The sequence below is a fragment of the Pan paniscus genome, chromosome 18 (genome assembly GCF_029289425.2).
Source record: "Pan paniscus chromosome 18, NHGRI_mPanPan1-v2.0_pri, whole genome shotgun sequence".
NCBI classification, from domain to species: domain Eukaryota; kingdom Metazoa; phylum Chordata; class Mammalia; order Primates; family Hominidae; genus Pan; species Pan paniscus.
This window is the reverse complement of record NC_073267.2, coordinates 93845587-93865093: the sequence shown is the minus strand read 5'-3', so window position 1 is coordinate 93865093 and position 19507 is coordinate 93845587. Positions and strand designations below refer to the sequence as shown.

The window sequence follows — 19507 nt, the reverse complement described above, 5'->3', positions numbered from 1 at the left end:
AACTTCTGACCTCAAGTGATCCGGCTGCCTCGGCCTCCCCAAGTGCTGGGATTACAGGCGCGAGCCACCCTGCCTGGCTAGTACCCCTATTTTTGTAATGAAGAAGCTGAGGTACAAAGAGGTAAACAACCTGCTCAAAATTACGAAGTAGAAGCCTGAGGTGGGGTATGGTAATTTGTGATTCTACATTTATCCACCATATTAAGTCAACTGTGTTAAATCATGTTGAAGGAAGATGATGCGCTGCGATCTGTAATATTGGTGCAGTTCAGCATTACCGTGGTGCAGTGTCAAGTTCCAAAAGACACAAAACTGTCTGATCGGCCTGTAGCGCATCACCGCCCACCAGCAGTACCTGAAGACGCTTTCAGTTCCCTGCTAGTGCCGTACGGAGTCCGGGCTGGTCCATTTACATTGAAAACAAACTGATCCTAGCATCTAAGTCACCCAGACATCTTTTAGGCGGCAAGCTTTTCAGACAGTTTAACACATTTATTCTTGTTTTTTTCAAAAAGAGCAAACACGTGGCGTTACAAAGGTCCTCCGTTTCGCACGTACCGGTGTCCCGGCAGCGCGCTGCGCGTCGGGAGGCCCAGTCTGTCGTCCCGTGGGGCCGGGGGTCAGGAGGTCGGGCAGGCGGGATTTGGGGTTTCGCGTGTTCCGGACCGGACACTTCGCCATCTTAACGAGCTACCGCCCGGGTTAAGGGGCACCCAGGGCAGGTGCTCGGCCGGGGGTGGGATGTCCGAGCCGCCGGTGCCTGGATGTGGACCCCTGCAGGAAGGGTCCGCGCGGGAAACGAGCTCTCCACGAGTCCATGACAGCAGGCCCGCGGGGGCAGGGAGCCTGCGCCAGGCAGTCTTTCTAGATCCTGGCCCAGCTCGGCCGCTTTCGCGCCCGTGCTCCTTTTCGGGGATCCTAGAGCGACGCGCAGAGCGGACGAAGGGTTCCCCCAGCGCGTTCTCGCCGCCTGGCAGCTCGCTGGCCACGCCCCTCCGCTTCCACCCTGCCACCGGCCCCCAACGCCGCAAATGTCGCGAGACCTTCGTCTCCCGGCGTGGGACTTCCTCCCGGCGTGGTCCCGCGGCCCACGGCGTCCAGAGCGCGCACGCAAGCCCCGGGAGCGCGGGACACACAGGGCACGCTGGGTCGGCGGAGCTGAGGCTCCCAGCTGTGGGCCTCCCTGGCCCGGTCGCCCAGTCTCGCGAGAGTTGGGAGTAAACAGCCCCGAATGGAGTGCCCAGGCGTGTTCGCCGCGGAGGCGCCGTTATCCCGGGCCCGCCGGCCCTGAGCTCCCGGCGGCGCAGGTACGTCAGCCGCCCGCGCGCGGTCTCCCCGACCCGCTCCGCCTAGCGGCGGCGGCCCGCTCGCTCAGGTGTGCCGGTTGCGTCCGAGGCCCCGAGGCGAGGGCTGCGGGGGCCGGGCCGGGTCGGGGGAGGTGGGCGCGGGGCCTCCGGCGCTTGTTTGGACACAGCGTGCCTGTACCGCGGCCCTGCGGGGGTCTGCGCGCTCCGGCAGCTTGTTCCGTTGCCTGGTTTTCTTTACGTGAAATGAGCATTCACCGAGTGAAACAATACGCCCTGCTCTCGCCCGGAGCCTCCAGACAGACTCAATTCTAGGTGCGCTTCCGGGGCAGTGCTGGCGTCAGGTTTAAAAGACGTCGATTCTTTGCCTTATCTCGGTCTGTGCATATTGCGCTGCTGGTTTTTGGAAATGCAGGGATTCTGTTCGGCGAACTCTCAGAACCAGATTGCCTTTTAAACCTGTAGCTTCTTAAAAATCTTGCCTCGCCTTGGCATGATTGCGCTACCTAAGACCGTTGTGGATCGTCAGTATTTTTATTAAGATGTTTACCTTTCATATTGGGTTGAGCCCCTGAGAATCTTGGCCTATTTGTCTACACAAATTAAGTTATTAGATTCTGATTGACACTTCGAAATTACGTGGAGTGGAATAAGACCTGCGTTGAATTCTGGAGACTCATCCTTTAGTCTGAACTGTGTAGGTAAACCCTCCTAACGTCAAGGTCTCCGATTGTATGTCTACGAAAAGGAGGGCTTGCAGAAGAGAAGTAATTCCTCTCATTTTTTTTTCAATCTGGAGAATCCGCTTTTATTATTTATACTTATTTTTTAATGTAAGAGCTTCATTGAAGTAGAATTTACATACCATAAAATCCACCTGTTTTAAGTGTACTATTCAGTGGTTTTTAGTAAATTTACAGCAGCACAGCCACCACCAAATCCACTTTTAGAACATTTCCGTTACCCCAAGACCTCTGATGCCCAGTTGTAGTCAATGCCCATTTCCAAGCCCCGCCACAGGCAACCTTTCATCTACTTTGTCTTTCTAGGTTTGCCTTTAATGACTATTTCGTATATTCAGATGGAAACATATGATATGCGGCCTTTTGTGTCAGGCTTCTTTCACTTAGCATGTTTTCACAGTTCATCCATGTTGTAGCATGAATCAGGATTTCATTCCTTTTATGACCAAATAATATTCAGTTGTATGGCTATACCACATTTTGTTTAAGCATTTATGCAGAACATTTTTGACAAATAAAAGTTTATTTTATGCTCTAATGTGTGATGCGGATGACAGCAAAACTGTTGACTGAGAATGGGAGCTGGGACCTGACCCAGACACGTGTCAAACGACTGCACTCCCCAGGCACCCCGTATAATCAAGAGTTGGTCCTTTCTATATAAAAAGGGAAAATTCCAATGCAGAGCTTGCGGAACCTTTGAAGCACCTAGGGAAGAAGTGGGAGCTCTTCTAGTCAGGAGGTTAACAAGAGCTAGGAAGGCTGGGCCGGGCGCGGTGGCTCACGCCTGTAATCCCACAATTTGGGAGGCCGAGGCGGGCGGATCACAAGGTCAGGTGTTCAAGACCAGCCTGGCCAACGTGGTGAAACCCTGTCTCTACTGAAAATGCAAAAATTAGCTGGGCGCAATGGCAGGCGCCTGTAATCCCAGCTACTCGGGAGGCTGAGGCAGGAGAATCGCTTGAACCCAGGCGGCAGAGGTTGTAGTGAGCCAAGATCACGCCGCTGCATTCCAGCCTGGGCGACAGAGTGAGACTGTGTCTCAAAAAAAAAAAAAAAAAAAAAAAACAAACTTGGAAGACTGAAGGCTAAGGTGAACTGTACATTGCTGCCATCAGTGCTGCGGAATTCTGCTCGAGGAAACGCTTTATTTATTTATTTTTATTTTTTTGAGACAGAGTCTCGCTCTGTCGCCCAGGCTGGAGTGCAGTGGTGGATCTCGGCTCACTGCAACTTCTGCCTCCCGGGTTCAAGCGATTCTCCTGCCTCAGCCTCCCGAGTAGCCGGGACTGCAGGTGCCTGCCACCACACCCGGCTAATTTTTGTGTTTTTAGTAGAGACGGGTTTTTACCATGTTGGTCAGGCTGGTTTCAGACCCCTTGACCTCGTGATCCGCCCGCGTCGGCCTCCCAAAGTGCTGGGATTACAGGCGTGAGCTACCGCGCCCAGCTGAGGAAACGCATTTTAAAGTAAAATAAGGAAGTTAGAAGTTTGGAGGTGCCCTATGTGTGGCCAGCTAATACTGGATGACTAAGGGGTAAGAATAAAAGGAGACGAGTGATGTGTGTGAAATAGTAGGCAGTGAAGACACCACAGACCAAGGTTTCTCACTCTTGACTGTAGTGTTACATTGGGATGAATTTTTTTTCTTTTTAATACAAGACCACCTGATGGATAGAGTGTGCCAGAATAAATGGTTGCATCGGATGTAAGAATACACGAGAATACACCTTTGTCGACCGGGCGTGATGGCTCACGCCTGTAATCCCAGCACTTTGGGAGGCCGAGGCGGGCAGATCCCGAGGTCAGGAGATTGAGACCATCCTGGCTAACACAGTGAAACCCCGTCTCTAAAATACAAAAAATTAGCCAGGCGTGGTGGCACGCGCCTGTAGTCCCAACTACTTGGGAGGCTGAGGCAGGAGAATCGCTTGAACCCCGGAGACAGAGGTTGCAGTGAGCTGAGATCGCGCCACTGCACTCCACCCTGGCGGCAGAGCGAGACTCCGTCTCAAAAAAAAAAAAAAAAAAAGAGAAGACACCTTTGTTTTACCATAGTTTGGTCTGGCATGACTTAATTGTTAGCTTGTTAAACAATGGTAATACAGCCAAGTATGCAATTAGTTCTGAAGGTGGTAGTTTTTCAGCCGACTTTTAATTGGACTGGATAGTAACCTTTCGTGGTCTAAACACAATTCAGTCTCCTTTGGAGCTATTTTAGTAAACTAGTTTATTACAAAGCAAGGCATAGCTGCATAATTAGATGATTGTCGGGTGATACAAGTCATTTTCACTCACCTAAATTATGTTCTAATTATTTTTAAAGAGATAATTTCAGATGTATTTTAGTTATGCCCAGAATTATAATCTTTGTGATATTCTTTTATTGTGAAAATTGTAAGTGGGAGACTCCAAGAGCTGCAAAGAATGCTAGCCACCAGCTAGGCCAGTTGCTTGCGCAAGTAATACATTTCTTCTACTGAGTCTCCCTTCTACTCAAATCCCATTAAATACTATTTTCTATTTCTATAATTTGAACGGTGTCTTTTTCAGTTAGTACTTGATGTCAAAAATTTTTAATTATACGTGTATTAGAGGTGTAATCATTCTCATGAAAAATCCATAGGTACGGGAATACCATCTTTTAACGTTATGCCTTTATATGGAAAGATAACCAGGTCTTCTGCATAAAGAATTTATAGAAATTAAATCCAGTTAACATTTAGTGGATCCAGTAACAGCCCTAAGTAGGCTAAGTTAAGTGATATTACAAATGATAATAAGCCTTTCAGAATGAACTAGCCAAAAGTTTAATATTTTCAAAGGCTATCTTTTCCTTAGGCTGGAAAGTAGCTGTAGACAGATCTTTGAGAACAATTTGTAGGGGGTAGATCCCTTTTAAGCTCTAGTATATATACAAATAAAATTAAATCTAGCATATATATTTTAATTTTTGTGCCACTGTCTTACCAGAAAGTATGATTTATTCTTTTTTTTTTTTTTTTTTTTGAGATGGCATCTCGCTGTGTCTCCCAGGCTGGAGTGCAGTGGCTTGATCTCAGCTCACTGCAACCTCTGTCTCCCAGGTTCAAGCGATTCTCCCACCTCAACCTCCTGAGTAGCTGGGATTACAGGTGTGTGCCACCACACCCAGCTAATTTTTGTATTTTTAGTAGAGATGGGGATTCACTATGTTGGCCAGGCTGGTCTTGAACTCCTGACCTCGGGTGATCTGCCCGCCTGGGCCTCCCACAGTGCTGGGGTTATAGCTGTGAGCCACCGAGCCCGGCCTATTCTTTTTTTGTTTTTTTTTTTGAGACCGAGTCTCGCTCTGTTGCCCAGGCTGGAGTGCAGTGGCGTGATCTCAGCTCCCTGCAAGCTCCGCCTCCCAGATTCACGCCGTTCTCCTGTCTCAGCCTCCTGAGTATCTGGGACTACAGGAGCCCAGCACCACGCCCAGCTAAATTTTTTGCATTTTTTAGTGGAGACGGGGTTTCAGTGTGTTAGCCAGGATGGTCTCGATCTGCTGACCTCATGATCCGCCCGCCTCGGCCTCCCAAAGTGCCGGGATTACAGGAGTGAACCAATTTATTTGAAAAGTTTTTAAAAATACTAAAATATGTTTTATCTAAGTATAAAAGTAACATATGCTCCCTATAAACAAATAAATTAAAGCAGAAATTAACTATCTGTAATCATACAATTGAAAAGTAGAACCACTGTAACCATTTTGGTATGTGTCTTTCAGTGGTTTTTTTTGTTGTCATTGTTTCCATTTGAGACAGAGTCTCCATTGCCCAGGCTGGAATGCAGTGGCTTTATCTCCGCCCACTGCAACCTCCACCTCCTTGGTTCAGGCGATTCTCCTGCCTCAGCCTCCTGAGTAGCTGGGATTACAGGCATGTGTCACCATGCTGAGCTAATTTTTTGTATTTTTAGTAGAGACAGGGTTTTGCTATGTTGGCCAGGCTGGTCTTGAACTCCTGGCCTCAAGTGATCCGCCTGCCTTGGCTTCCCAAAGTGCTGGGATTACAGGAATGAGCCACTGCACCCAGCTGCATTTTTTTTTTTTTTTTTTTTTTGCTCATAGACACATTTTAAAATTGAAATGTAAAAATTGGGATTATATGGTGCATGAAATGTTTTACTTAACATTTCATTAGCATTTCCCCATATTTCTATTGTAACAAATGATCACAAACAGTGGCCTAGAACAACATGAATTTACTGTCTCACAGTTCTGGATATCAGAAGTCCAGAATCCGTCTCACTGAGCTCAAGTCAAAGTTTCAGCAGGGTTGTCTCCTTCTGGAGGCTCTGTGGAGAGAATCAGTTTCCTTTTGTTTTTCAGTTTCTACAGGCCACCTGCGTTCCTTGGCTCCTGACTTCTTCCTCAAATTATCTCAACCTCTTGATTGCTTTCTTTTTTCTTTTTTTTTTTTTTTTGAGATGGAGTCTCTCTCTGTCACCCAGGCTGGAGTGCAGTGGCACAGTCTTGGCTCACTGCAACCTCTGCCTCCTGGGTTCAAGTGATTCTCCTGCCTCAGCCTCCCAAGTAGCTAGGATTACAGGCACCCACCACCATACCTAGCTAATTTTTGTATTTTTTGTAGAGACGGGGTTTCACCATGTTGGCCAGGCTGGTCTCGAACGCCTGACCTCAGGTGATCTGCCCACCTTGGCCTCCCACAGTGCTGGGATTACAGGCGTGAGCCACTGTGCCCAGCCAGCCTGTTGCTTTCATCGTCACATCTATTACTACCTGTTGTCATCTCCTGCCTCTCTCTTATAGAGACCCTTGTAATGACACCTGGCCCACCTGGATCATCGAGGATACTGTCTCAGTGCCTTCATTTAGTCACAGCTGCAAAGTCCCTTTGGCCTATATGCTTTTGTGTATAAAGTAACATTCCCAGGTTCTAGGAATTAGGATGTGGGCATCTTTGTGGGGATCATTGTTCAGCCTACTGCAGGAGGAGCATTTGAAATTGCTGCATGGCATTCTGTGGTGTGCACGAACCATAATTATTTAGCCAGTCTCCTTGTTTATGCACATTCAGATGGTCTCCAGCTTTTCCTGCTCATAATCTTGCAGTGTGTATCTTTGGACATAAAGCGTTATGTGCTTCCAGATTCGTACTTCTTGGATTGAATCCCTAGGGGAGATTTTAGAAAAGCAGGCGACCTGCCTCTGAAGAGTGTGGCCTCTGGAGCCAGGCTGACCACCTGAGTTCTCAGCCCAGCTGTTCTACTTGCTGGTGTTGTGGCCCCAGGCAAGTTGCTTAGCTACTCTGGGTCTCAGTTCTCATCTGAAAGTGGGGGTAGTAATGGGTTGTTGGGAGGATTAAATGAGTTAATATTTGCAGACTACTTAGAATGGCACCTGCTACATCGTAAATGCTCAGTGAGTGTTTTTCTTATTTTGGATTTGTTAGACGAAAAGTTTTTAATGTTCATTTTTAAGCGTTTTAATACATACGTGAAAATTGCCATTCTAAAAGGTGGGTTTTTTTTAAATATTCACCAGCAACGTATGAGAGTACTTTTTTATTGGATTTGTTAACTTAATAAACATAATTTTTATTCTAGAGGGGGTGCCTCAGTTTTTTCTGTCAAAATGTTACTTGATTTGTTTAATGTCAGTCATAGAAACACAGGTTAATGTTAGCAGAAATTTACCATGAATCTTTTCAGGAATTCTGTCAATTTCCTAGAATGAGATATGCTTTTGGTTTCCTTTTAACTAGCTCAGTCCCATCTTTGGATGTCCTTCTACGTAACAATTGATGAGTGTACATCTATCTGACATGGCGTGTGGTCTGGTTATGTATGCAGTGATCAGCACTGACTGAATCTGAATAAGAGGCTTAGAATGTGCCTGTCACCACATATAAAATAGCCCAGCCTCATGCGTCCTTGGCAGGTGAGGCTAAATAAAGAACTTATTTTTTCTGCCTGTTTTGGAAACAGGCTGAACCTAACAGGAAGGTTGCACCAACAGTATGAAACCATTTTTTCTCTAAAGCATTTGAGAGTAAATTGCAGACCTGATACTCCATTATCCCCCGGTGTTTTAGTGGGTGTATCTTCCAAACAAGGACCTTCTTACATAATCACAGCACAGTTGTCAAAATCAGGAAATTAGTCTTGATACATCACTACCATCTGATCCATGGGCAGGCTTACTTGGGTTTTGCCAGTTGTCCCTGAGTGCCTGTTACAGCAGATGGATCCAGTTTGGATTCATGAGTTGCATTGACTCTGGAGTCTCCTTCAATCTGGGGCAGTAGCTCAGTCATTCTTGCCTTTCATTACCTTGGTGCTTAGGAAAATTCTAGGCCAGTTGATTCTGTAGAATGTCCCTCAATTTGGGTTGGTCTGATGTTTCTCATGATTTGATTTCAGGTTGTGCATCTTTGTCAGGAACCTCCCAGAAGTGATGCCGGCTCTTCTCAGTGCATCTGCTCTTGTAGACCTGGCTCCATGTGTCCCATTACTGCTTCCCTTGGACAACTTGGTGGAGCTTCTCCACTGTAAAATGACTTTTCCCTTTGAAAAGAGATATTTTGTTGGCAGTTAGGCATTTTGAGATGATGTAAATATCTCATTCTTTTTCAAACTTCATGTCATTGTGGACTCCTGTTTTCCTGTTTTATTCCACGGGTTGGGATCTGTTATTATTTATTGTGATGCTCAGATTGTCCCGGATTTTGTTAGTGGGGGCCCCTCCAAACTGGCTTCCGTGTTCCTTGGACACTTCCCCATCATTCTGTGAGCCTTTCCTCATTGAGTGACACTGTTCCAAGCCCATCTTGTTCTTACCGTACCCAGACTGGAACTAGCTCTTTGTCCAAAGAGCCTAGCTTCTTTTAGTGGAGAGTGATATTTAGAACCAACTGTGGGCACTAGGTGGGCTCCTTGCTGTTGGGATTTCACTGCTGCCACACCCTTTTGGAGATGGCTGGGAAATGTGTGTAGCACGTACACGTGCACTTAGATTTCTTTCTTTCTACATCTGTTAGTCTATGTATTGAAAACCTTAAATTCAGACCAGCATTTATCATTTTGTTCTGATACTGAATGGTTCATTTATTTTTTCTCTTTCATATTTCTAGCTTTCTTCTCTGACAGTAAGGAAGCCGCATCCCGTTATATGTAAAATATTTATTTGATCAAACAGTTTTACCTTCACTGCTATCACCCCACTGCCTGCCTGGTGCCTTCTTCACTTGCCAGGCTCTGACCCCCTCACCTGGTGCCTCTCCCTTCACATACCTTCCTCACTCCGCTCAGACTCTTAAGACCCTGTAGTGGGCTTCTGCCATTCTCCCATGAACACCTGCCTTCTTGTCTTCAGCAGAATTCTTCAGGAAGGGAAGAAGAAAAGGCAGAGTTAGCACTCTTTAGAAAGTGCTTTTCTTGGGCTGGGCACAGTGGCTCACGCCTGTAATCCCAGCACTTTGGGAGGCTGAGGCAGGTGCTGGATCACCTGAGGTCAGGAGTTCGAGACCAGCCTGGCCAGCATGGCAAAATCCTGTCTCTACTAAAAATACAAAAATTAGCTGGGTGTGGTGGTGTGTGCCTGTAATTCCAGCTACTCAGGAGGCTGAGGCAGGAGAATCGCTTCAACTGGGAGTTGGAGGTTGCAGTGAGCAGAGGTCGTGCCATTGCACTCCAGCCTGGGCAGCAAAGTGAGACTCCATCTAAAAAGAAGAAAACAGTGCTTTTCCTTAGGTTTGTGTGTCTGTATCTGTGTGTGCATGCTCTGTCTGCCTGTCCTGCTGCTGCTTGTCTGCTTACCTCTCAGTGGTGAGCCCATCTTGGGAAGTGTGCCCATCGGGTTTGCATTGTATAGTGAGAACCAGGAGGGACCATTCGTCACAGCTGAATAGATGTATTAGACCCTGGAAAGTGCAGTCTGTGCTTGCAAAGCCTCACTGACTTGTCTAGTGAGTCCGTGGGGACAAGATCTCTTTAGGCCCAGGCCGGACATAGTGGCTCATGCCTATAATCCCAACACTCTGAGAGGCTGAGGCAGGAGGATATCTTGAGCCTGGGAGTTTGAGACCAGCCTGGGCAACATGGTGAGACCCCCATCTCTACAAAAAAAAAAAAAAAAAATTAGCTGGACATAGTGGCGCTATTGTAGTCCGTGCAACTTGGTAGGCTGAGATAGGAGGATCACTTGAGCCTCAGAGGTTGAGGCTGCAGTGAACCGTGATTGTGCCACTGTCCTCCAGCCTGGGTGACCAAGCGGGACCCTGTCTCAAAAAAAAAATAGGCCCAGGAGTTCGGGGGTTGGTAATAAGCTCAGCCTTGGGGACCCCAGTCCCTCTGCCATCATTTACTGGTCTCTTGCCCCCGTTATGGCATTTTTGTTTTCCTGAAAGGAAATTTATATTTTGAAACCACCTTATTCTAGGATTGGGAAACTATAGAAACCTCAGGATCTGTTGCCATATTTTTTGAGCCATAAATCCTTTGAAATAGTCTTGACAGAGCCTGGATTTTAGCTCACCTTTTAGGAACGCAAGCAAGTCCACGAGATCCAAACACAGCAAGGGGGTGTGTCCTTGTCCTTGTCATTTCCAGCCTCATCATTCATCCCCATGGGATTTTTACACTTGAAGGCACCTTCCTTCCAGCCACTGGTGGCTTGGTGACTAGAGCAGGTGGGCTGGAGTTGACAGGCTTGGTAAGGTACAGTCTGGCGGCCAGGCTTACCCGCTCAGTAGTGTGGCCCTTTTCTGGAAGGGGCCAGTTACTAAGCTAGTGGTCTCTGTCTCTTCAGCTTGCCCACCTTCCTTTTGCAAATTATTTCCCACTGATTTTGGTTTCCTTCTGACTTTCCTGTGCTCTCTGTCTTTTGCCATCTCTGAAAGAAAAGGTCCTGGATTGCCCGGGATTCTGCCCTAAGCCGTGCCCTTGACCCTGAGGCTCATCCTAAATTGAACATGCTCAGAGCTCAGCTCCTGCTGGTGTCTCCCAAGTCAGCTTTCCTGCTGTCTTCCCCATCTCAATTAGGGGTAAGCGCCACTGGTCCAGTCGGGCAACCAGCCTTGGTGTTGCCTTGAATCCTCACTTGTGTGCCCCCACATCTGGTGGACAGCACATCTGTCACTTCTGCCTTCGTATCTGTAATGTCATCGCCTCTTAACACCTCCCCTGCCCGCCCTGGTCCAAGCCAGCATCTTCTCTCCCTTGGCTGTTGTACAGAAGTCCTCCAGATGCTCCCTGCCTCAGCCTGTGCCCCCTTCCACACAGAAGCCAGAGCGATCTGGCTAAAACACAAGCCACACGTGCTCAGGACTGCCTCATGCTTTCTTTTCCCAGTCAGAATCAAAGCTGAAGTCCTTTCTGTGACCTGCAGGCCTTCCCTGGGCTGTCTCCCGGTTTCCTCAGATTTCATCTTTGGCTTTCCCTTGCTTCCCGCTGGCCTCTTTGCCTTTCTTTCCTCACACACACCAGGAATGGTCCTTGCCCCAGAGCCTCACACACACCAGGAATGGTCCTTGCCCCAGGGCCTTTTCACTTGCTTTTCCGCTGCCTGGATCCTTTTCCCCAGACCCTTGGCCAGCTTCCTGCATCCTTCAGGCCTTCACTGAAAAGACCCCTTCTCAGCAGCTGCTGTAGGTAGTGCTGTAAGCAGAAAGCCAGCCCTCTCCTGACTTGTCATATTCCTTTTCTTTGTGTTTTCTTATTTATTTATTGTTATTATTTTGAGATGGAGTTTTGCTCTTGTTGCCCAGGCTGGAGTGTAGTGGCACGATCTCAGCTCACTGCAACCTCTGCCTCCTGGGTTCAAGTGATTCTTCTGCCTGAGCCTACTGAGTAGCTGGAGCTACAGGCGCCTGTCGCCATGCACGACTAATTTTTTTGTGTTTAGTAGAGGTGGGGTTTCACCATTTTGGCCAGGATGGTCTTGAACTCCTGGCCTCAGGTGATCCACCCGCCTTGGCCTCCCCAAGTGCTGAGATTACAGGTGTGACCCATCGTGCCCAGCTGTTTTCTCTCCTTCCCAAATGTAGTTTTTATCACCAGCTAAATACTATATGTTTTACTTGTCTTAGTTACGGTCTGTCTCCCTGCACTGGAAGGTAAGCTCCGTGAGGTCAGAGATTTCTATGGTATTTTGTTCATTACTCTATCCCTACTCCTAGAACAGTGCCTGGCTTTTAGTAGTTTCTCACTAGATGAGTTGAATGGGTGAACACAGGAGCTCAGCAGTCTCGTCCTTGGGCTGTGTTTTATCTCTGTGCTCTTCACTGCCATTGGATGGAAGAGGTCCGTATTTCCGGTTGTTGGCTGGGGTGTACCTGCTTGAGGTCCTCTCCTCCCCCCTCGTCTTTCAGCCTCGCTAGACGGACACCTCCTTGCCTCCCTCCTCAGGCTGGGCAGTGCTGATCCTTGTGCACATCTGTGTCTTCCTGTGGTTCCAGTTCCAGCATTGCCACGCTTGGGATGCTCTGCTCCTCCCTCCCTCACGCCCATCTTTCAGTGCTACTGAGCTCAGATTCTTCCAGAGCTGCTGCAGTGCCCCCTCCCCAGCAGAAGCCGCCTCTTCACAGCCCGGAGAGAACCGTGTGTCAGTTCAGCGTCTGTGGCCTGGATGCCTGCCTCTCCTTTCACATTTTCATTTCCTGCATTTTGTTTAGTTGTCCTTAAATTTAACTAGATCACACTTGGAAGGTTGTGCCCTGACTAGCTAATAGTCCATGTTTGTTCTGTAGTACCTGATAGTATCTTTAACTTGGTAAGTATTCTAAAATTGCCTGATCTAATGAATGAGTTAAGGTAAAATGTCTTATGATAATAATTGCCTTCTCTGTTTTCCACAAACCCCACATTTATTATTATTTTTAATTTGGGGGAGAACTGATTACCTTAGAGAGTTTTTTTCATTTATTTATTTATTTTTTTTTTTTGAGACAGAGTCTCGCTGTCACCCTGGCGGGACTGCTGCAGTGTCCCAATCTCAGCTCACTGCAACCTCTGCCTCCTGGGTTCAAACGATTATCCTGCCTCACCCTCCCGAGTAGTTGGGATTACAGGCATGCACCACAATGCCCAACTAATTTTTGTATTTTTTTTTTTTGGTTGGTTGGTTTGTTTTTAGTAGATATGGGGTTTCACCATGTTGGCCAGGCTGGTCTCCAACTCCTGGCCTCTAGTGATCCGCCCGCCTCAGCCTCCTAAAGTGGAATCACACCCAGGATTACAGGTGTGAGCCACCGCGCCTGGCCTTTTTTTCATTTGAAAACTGCCAAACCCTTTCTTTCCATTTCTTTTAAAGGCAAGTACCTGCCTAAGTTGTAAGAGAACATCAGCCATCTGTTCTGCATGGGCTGTGTTAAAATTTCTTACCTAAGAGTCTTTACCTTTGAGTGAATTATTTTAGAACAGGTCGAATTAAAGTTGATTTAACCCAGTTAGGTCTAAGATTTTCTCACTACTATTACTTACTTATATTTGTGTTATATGGAGCCCACATGTGTCATACATTCTTTAGCTTGAGGCAGAAAAGTTTTAAGAGGCTTGTTTGTTTGTTTGTTTGTTTGTTTTTTAAGTGGAGACAGAGTCTCACTGTGTCACCCAGGCTGGAATGTAGTGGTGCACTCTTGGCCCACTGCAACCCTCCAGGCTTAAGCAATCTTCCTGAGTAGCTGGGACTATAGGCGCGCCACCATGTGCCTAGCTAATTTTTAATGTTTTTTTTGTAGAGATGAGGTTTCTGCACGTTGCCCAGGCTGGTCTCAAACCCCTGGGCTCAAATGATTGTTCCTTCCTTTTTAACAACAACAACAAAAAGCCTGCCTTGAGTGGGGAATGCATTTAATAAATATCTTTTAAATATATATTCATTTACTGTGATATGAGAACTGTTATTACTGGCTTTTATCTTCTTTGGCCAGTAGTCTTTAATTAAGCTAGATACATGCTTCATGTCATTATTTTCTTTGGTACTACATTGCTGGATGTATCAAGCATAAAGAAACTAAGAAGTAGGGGCTTACTCCTGAGCAAACTTCTGTCAGACCTGTTAGGGTGGCTTTAGGTGCCCTCTGCTTTTCTGATCTTTCTGTTTGGCTCTTTGTTTTTGCTCTTGCAGTTGGCATTGTTATTGTTGTTCTTGTCGAGGTGGATGTAACTGCTTTAAACTTTCACTCATCTCTGATGAGTTCCATGCCCCTTAGTTGCCAGTGCCAGTGCCAGAGATGGGCTTGTTTTTCAGGATCAGTTGTTAGTACAGCAGTGAAAGTCCCTCTTTAGTAAAAGTAAAAACGTTTTTTGGATATTTTAACCCCTCACGGTACTTTATCAATGTTTTTCTACTCGTAGAAGCACATATTGATATTTCCAGAAACCAAAAACTCAGAAGCACCAGTTTCTGCCAGAAGGATGAGTTTTACAGCTTGAAGTACCTTTCGTAATAGATGACTTAACTCCTTGTCCTTAATGTTTTCTTTTTAAAAACAAGTAGTGGGCGGACTTGGCGGCTCGTGCCTGTAATCTCAACACTTTGGGAGGCCAAGGTGGCTGGATCACCTGAGTTTGAGACCAGCCTGGACAAAATGCCGAGACCGCTTCTCTATATTAAAATCCAAAAATTAGCTGGGTGTGGTGATGCATGCCTATAGTCCCAGCTACTCGGGAGGCTGAGGCGGGAGGATTGCTTGAGCCCAGGAAGTTGAGGTTGCAGTGAACTGTGCAGAGATTGCGCCAGCCACTCCAGCCTGGGTGTCAGAGTGAGACCCTTCCTCAAAAAAAAAAAAAAAAATAATAATAATAATAAAATCCTAAGTAGCACTGGAAGGCCTCTCTTGCTTCATTTACCCATCCCCTACCCTGCTGGATTATTTATGCCCCGGGTATGGTCTGTGCAACTGTTTTTCTGGTTATGCTACAGCCAGCATTGTTCTTTACTATCGCTCTGTTTTCATTGTGAAGAATGGCAGTTTTTCTTACAATTCAGATGTTTTGGAAGATATCTGTGCGCATGCTTAATTTAATATTCAGATGACATTTTTCTTTAGCAGTAGTTTCCCTCACAAATTGTCTTCTCATGTCACTCCAGTAAAGAGATAATCTGGTTTTATAACACATTTAGCAGGTAACATTTCGTTAAGTGTGAGGTTTCAGATAAAATAAATTTCAGGACAGTAAACCCTTTTATGCTCTTTTCATAGAATTGGTAGAAAATATTTCAAAATCTGTAATATTAAAGCATAGTGTTTCTTAAAGAAGGTGTTAAATATCACTGATACGGAAATTACTTTGCTGTTAGGTATTAATGTTACAGCAGAAAGTAAGGCTTTATACCAAGCTTTTGCCTGAAAAATTGATGAAATTTGTGGGAAGTAAAAGTGCCAACTGGGGAAATGCTCAGGGGATTGAGTTGCAAATGATAGGAAATACAGAATCTGAAACAGAACAAAGGATCATCCTGATTCCTTCTTCTCTTTGGCTGCTAGAATGCTCAGGTCCAGTGTGCTTAATATTTTTGGTGTTATTTTGCTTTCCTTAGTTTTTTCCATTTTTCTCATTTATTTTATTGTTTTATTTTTGAAGATGCCTAAAAAAAATTTTCCCGTGAAAGCAGTGCGTAATAAGTAAATAAAAATGAAATGATATGTTTCATGGTTGTATGGCACATTAATTTGTCTTAAAACCAGGATATCTCTTTTACCCTCTTATTTTATTATTTTATTATTTTAGACATAGGGTCTCACTTTGTTGCTCAGGCTGGACTCAAGACTCCTGGGCTCAAGTGATCTTCCTACCTCAGCCTCCCAAGTAGCTGATCTACAGGCACCTGCCACCTTGCCTGGCTGACCCACTTGTTTAAATTATAAATACAACTAAATCATACCTGGCTATGTCAGTTTGCTACTAATGTCTGTGTGCACTGTTTTTTGTTTCATAGTTTGGCTCACAGTGGTTGATTGATCAACCCCGTTGGATGTTGGTTCTGTGGTACAAATGGAGTACAGGACTCAGTTGTCACGGCCTGAGTGAGAGAAGCCTTATTTCCAAGATGGAGAAGAAGCGGAGAAAGAAATGAAAGCCTCTCTTCAGGCTGAACCACAAAAGGCCATGGGATTTAACTTTTATTTACGTTGGACAAGACTGTAAGATGGCTGATCAGTAATGTTGCAGCTTTTAGCTGAAACAAAAATTCACTTCTAATCAAGAAGAAAGTGTGATTTGAATATATGCAATTTTATGATCATATTCGCTTGTGACCATGAAGCTTGTCAACATCTGGCTGCTTCTGCTCGTGGTTTTGCTCTGTGGGAAGAAACATCTGGGCGACAGACTGGAAAAGAAATCTTTTGAAAAGGCCCCATGCCCTGGCTGTTCCCACCTGACTTTGAAGGTGGAATTCTCATCAACAGTTGTGGAATATGGTAATGATGTTGTCTTAAGTATTAGGAACTCCCATCCTATTTTTTTAAAGCTTACTTAATATAAAATTAGCTATTGCTGAATAACATGTTCCTTTTTTCTACAGTACATTTCTTTCTTTCTTTTTTTTTTTTTGAGACAGAGTCTCACTCTGTCACCCAGGCTGGAGTGCAGTGGCATGATCTCGGCTCACTGTAACCTCCACCTCCTGGATTCAAGCAATTCTCATGCCTCAGCCTCCCAAGTAGCTGGGATTATAGGTGCCTGCCACCGTCCCTGGCTAATTTTTTGTTTTGATTTGTTTTGTTTTGTTTTGTTTTGTTTTGTTTTTGAGATGGAGTCTCACTCTGTTGCTGAGGCTGGAGTGCAATGGCACGATCTCGGTTCACTGCAACTTCCACCTCCCAGGTTCAAGCAGTTCTCCTGCCTCAGCCTCCTGAGCAGCTGGGACTACAGGCACCCGCCACAACTCCCAGTTAATTTTTTCTATTTTTAGTAGAGATGGGGTTTCACCACATTGGCCAGGCTGGTCTCGAGCTCCTGACCTCGTGATCCGCCTGCCTTGGCCTCCCAGAGTGTTGGGACTACAGGCATGAACCATCGTGCCAGGCCTTTTTTTTTTTTTTGTATTTTTAGTAGAGAGGGGGTTTCAGCATGTTAGCCAGGCTGGTCTTGAACTCCTGACCTCAAGTGATCACCCTCCTTGGCCTCCCAAAGTGCTGGGATTACAGGCCTGAGCCACCGTGCCTGGTCTTCTGTAGTAAATTTCCAATGGGTTGAGTGCACAGCACATGAATGTTAACTTTGCTTAAGTTTGTTTTCCCAGTAGAGTAAGCTTATATGATAAAAGGAAATTGACATGAATTATTTACCTACACCTTCTTTTCTTTTTCTTTTGGAGACAGAGTTTTGCTCTTGTCGCCCAGGCTGGAGTGCAGTGGTGCCATCTCAGCTCATTGCAACCTTGGCCTCCCAGGCACAAGTGGTCTCCCACTTCAGCCTCCTGAGTAGCTGGGAATACAGGCACCTGCCACCAAGCCCAGCTAATTTTTTTATTTTTGTTTTTCTTTTTTTTTTTTTTTTTTTTTGAGATGGAGATTCACTCTTGTTGCCCAGGCTGGAGTGCAATGGCACCATCTCAGCTCACCGCAACCTCCACCTCCCAGGTTCAAGCGATTCTCCTGCCTCAGCCTCCCGAGTAGCTGGGATTACAGGCATGTGCCACCATGCCCGGCTAATTTTGTCTTTTTAGTAGAGACTGCGTTTCTCCATGTTGGTCAGGCTGGTCTTGCACTCTTGACCTCAGGTGATCCTCCTGCATTGGCCTCCCAAAGTGTTGGGATTACAGGCATGAGCCACTGTGCCCGGCCTGCCCAGCTAATTTTTTTATTTTTTTTTTCACCATGTTGCCCAGGCTAGTCTTAAACTCCTGAGCTCAAGCAATCCATCCACTTCGATCTCCCAGAATGCTGGGATTACAGGCATGAGCCACTGTGCCCAGCCTACACCTTGATTCTTTGGAACAGGTGCCATTGTAATTGGTGAAGGTGGGGAGCTGGGAGGTGCAGAATGTTTATGTTCTAAAGTTTGAGTGACCAGATGTGAAGAACTGAGCAAATAGTCTCACATAATCCACTCTGGAATTTTGTTACTGTTTTCGTTTTAAGAAACACTAACTGAGCATTCAGTTCTCTGAATTTCTTTTTCCTACTTGATAAAAATTATATACATTTCTTTGTTGTGTATTCAAACTTCTGTAGGTATTTGCTTTTTAAAAAAATATCATGGGTATCTGGTTTCGAATGATGTATTCTTTGTGGTTAGGTGATTCATAGAGATCTTTTTTTTTTTTTTTTGAGACGGAGGCTTGCTCTGTCACCAGGCAGGAGTGCAGTGGTGCGATCTCTGCTTACTGCAATCTCCGCCTCCCAGATTCAAGTGATTCTCCTGCCTTAGCCTCCCAGGAGTATAGGCGCCCACCACCACACCCAGCTAATTTTTTGTATTTTTAGTAGAGATGGGGTTTCACTATGTTGGCCAGGCTGGTCTCAAACTCCTCACCTCGTAATCTGCCCACGTCAGCCTCCCAAAGTGCTGGGATTACAGGTGTGAGCCACCGCGCCCAGCCCCATATAGATCATTTTTCCTCAAAGCTCTGCAGACAGCTGTCTAGGTACTTAAACTAGTCTTTGTGTTTTCTCTCGTCTGCTGTGGGCTTTAAGATAATTTTTCTTTTGCCAGATTTTAGATTAGATACAATATAGTATATGTTATAATGTATGTGCGTAAATCTTATTTTTGTTTGTGGTGATTGGTTTCAGAATATATTGTGGCTTTCAATGGATACTTTACAGCCAAAGCTAGAAATTCATTTATTTCAAGTGCCCTGAAGAGCAGTGAAGTAGACAATTGGAGAATTATACCTCGAAACAATCCATCCAGTGACTACCCTAGTGATTTTGAGGTGATTCAGATAAAAGAAAAACAGAAAGCGGGGCTGCTAACACTTGAAGATCATCCAAACATCAAACGGGTCACGCCCCAACGAAAAGTCTTTCGTTCCCTCAAGTATGCTGAATGTGAGTATTGTGACTGTAGGCAAATTTCTATCTCTGCTGTTTACTTTGAAAATCTCAAACTGCAGAGTAGTTGAAAAATAGTACAGTGAGTATCCGCATCCTTCCATCTAGTTTGCTAATTGTGCACATTTTCCTGGTAGGAATTTTTTTAGTTTTGTTTAGTGCGCAGGGTCGGTGTTGGGGGGGCGGAATTATTTTTTAAAAAGAGACTTCGTGCTGTTCTGGTAGAAGAAAATCTGAGGGTTTGCAGTAGTAGATGGTAGTGATCTTTGTTTCTGTTGGAAGTGATTTTCGCCAGCTTCATCTCAAAGCCTTCAGACTTCAAGGCTGCGGCCGCCTTCTCGTGCTGAAAGACGCGTCCTTGTGTCTGCTTCTTCCTTGCATTTCGCTACTCTCGGTGTGTGTTTTCTTTTTTCTTTTCCTTTTTATTTATTTATTTTTTTGAGACGGAGTTTCGCTCTTGTTGCCCAGGCTG

The 19507-nt window shown here is 45.7% G+C and overlaps 2 protein-coding genes across 3 annotated transcripts in view; one reads left to right on the top strand and one right to left on the bottom strand.

Moving 5' to 3' along the window:
• Positions 1–471: 471 nt before the first annotated feature.
• LOC134729386 (uncharacterized) lies at positions 472–1799 on the bottom strand. Its single transcript, XM_063598097.1, has 2 exons — positions 1764–1799; positions 472–1349 (listed from the first exon to the last, which is right to left on the bottom strand). Exons 1-2 carry the CDS (start codon positions 1797–1799, stop codon positions 621–623), a joined length of 765 nt encoding a protein of 254 aa, XP_063454167.1. The 3' UTR covers positions 472–620.
• MBTPS1 (membrane bound transcription factor peptidase, site 1) overlaps positions 1100–19507 on the top strand; it is a 63091-nt gene continuing 44683 nt past the window's right edge. Inside the window, exons 1-4 of one of the 2 annotated variants that reach the window (XM_055100492.2) lie at positions 1166–1307; positions 7180–7320; positions 15972–16455; positions 18775–19032. In XM_055100492.2, coding sequence (XP_054956467.1) covers positions 16293–16455; positions 18775–19032 — 421 coding nt within the window. In that variant the 5' untranslated portion in view covers positions 1166–1307; positions 7180–7320; positions 15972–16292. Of the gene's footprint in view, positions 1308–7179; positions 7321–15971; positions 16456–18774; positions 19033–19507 lie in introns of both variants that reach the window. The other variant, XM_003820873.5, reaches the window with a different exon arrangement.

What these genes read in the sequence shown, in the direction of transcription:
- LOC134729386 (XM_063598097.1), bottom strand. Translation starts at nt 1,799, where the DNA reads ATGCCAAGGCGAGGCAAGATTTTTAAGAAGCTACAG. An exon ending in AGATTTTTAAGAAGCTACAG is followed by an intron (nt 1,350 to 1,763) that starts GTTTAAAAGGCA and finishes CGCCGCCGCTAG; the next exon opens with GCGGAGCGGGTCGGGGAGAC.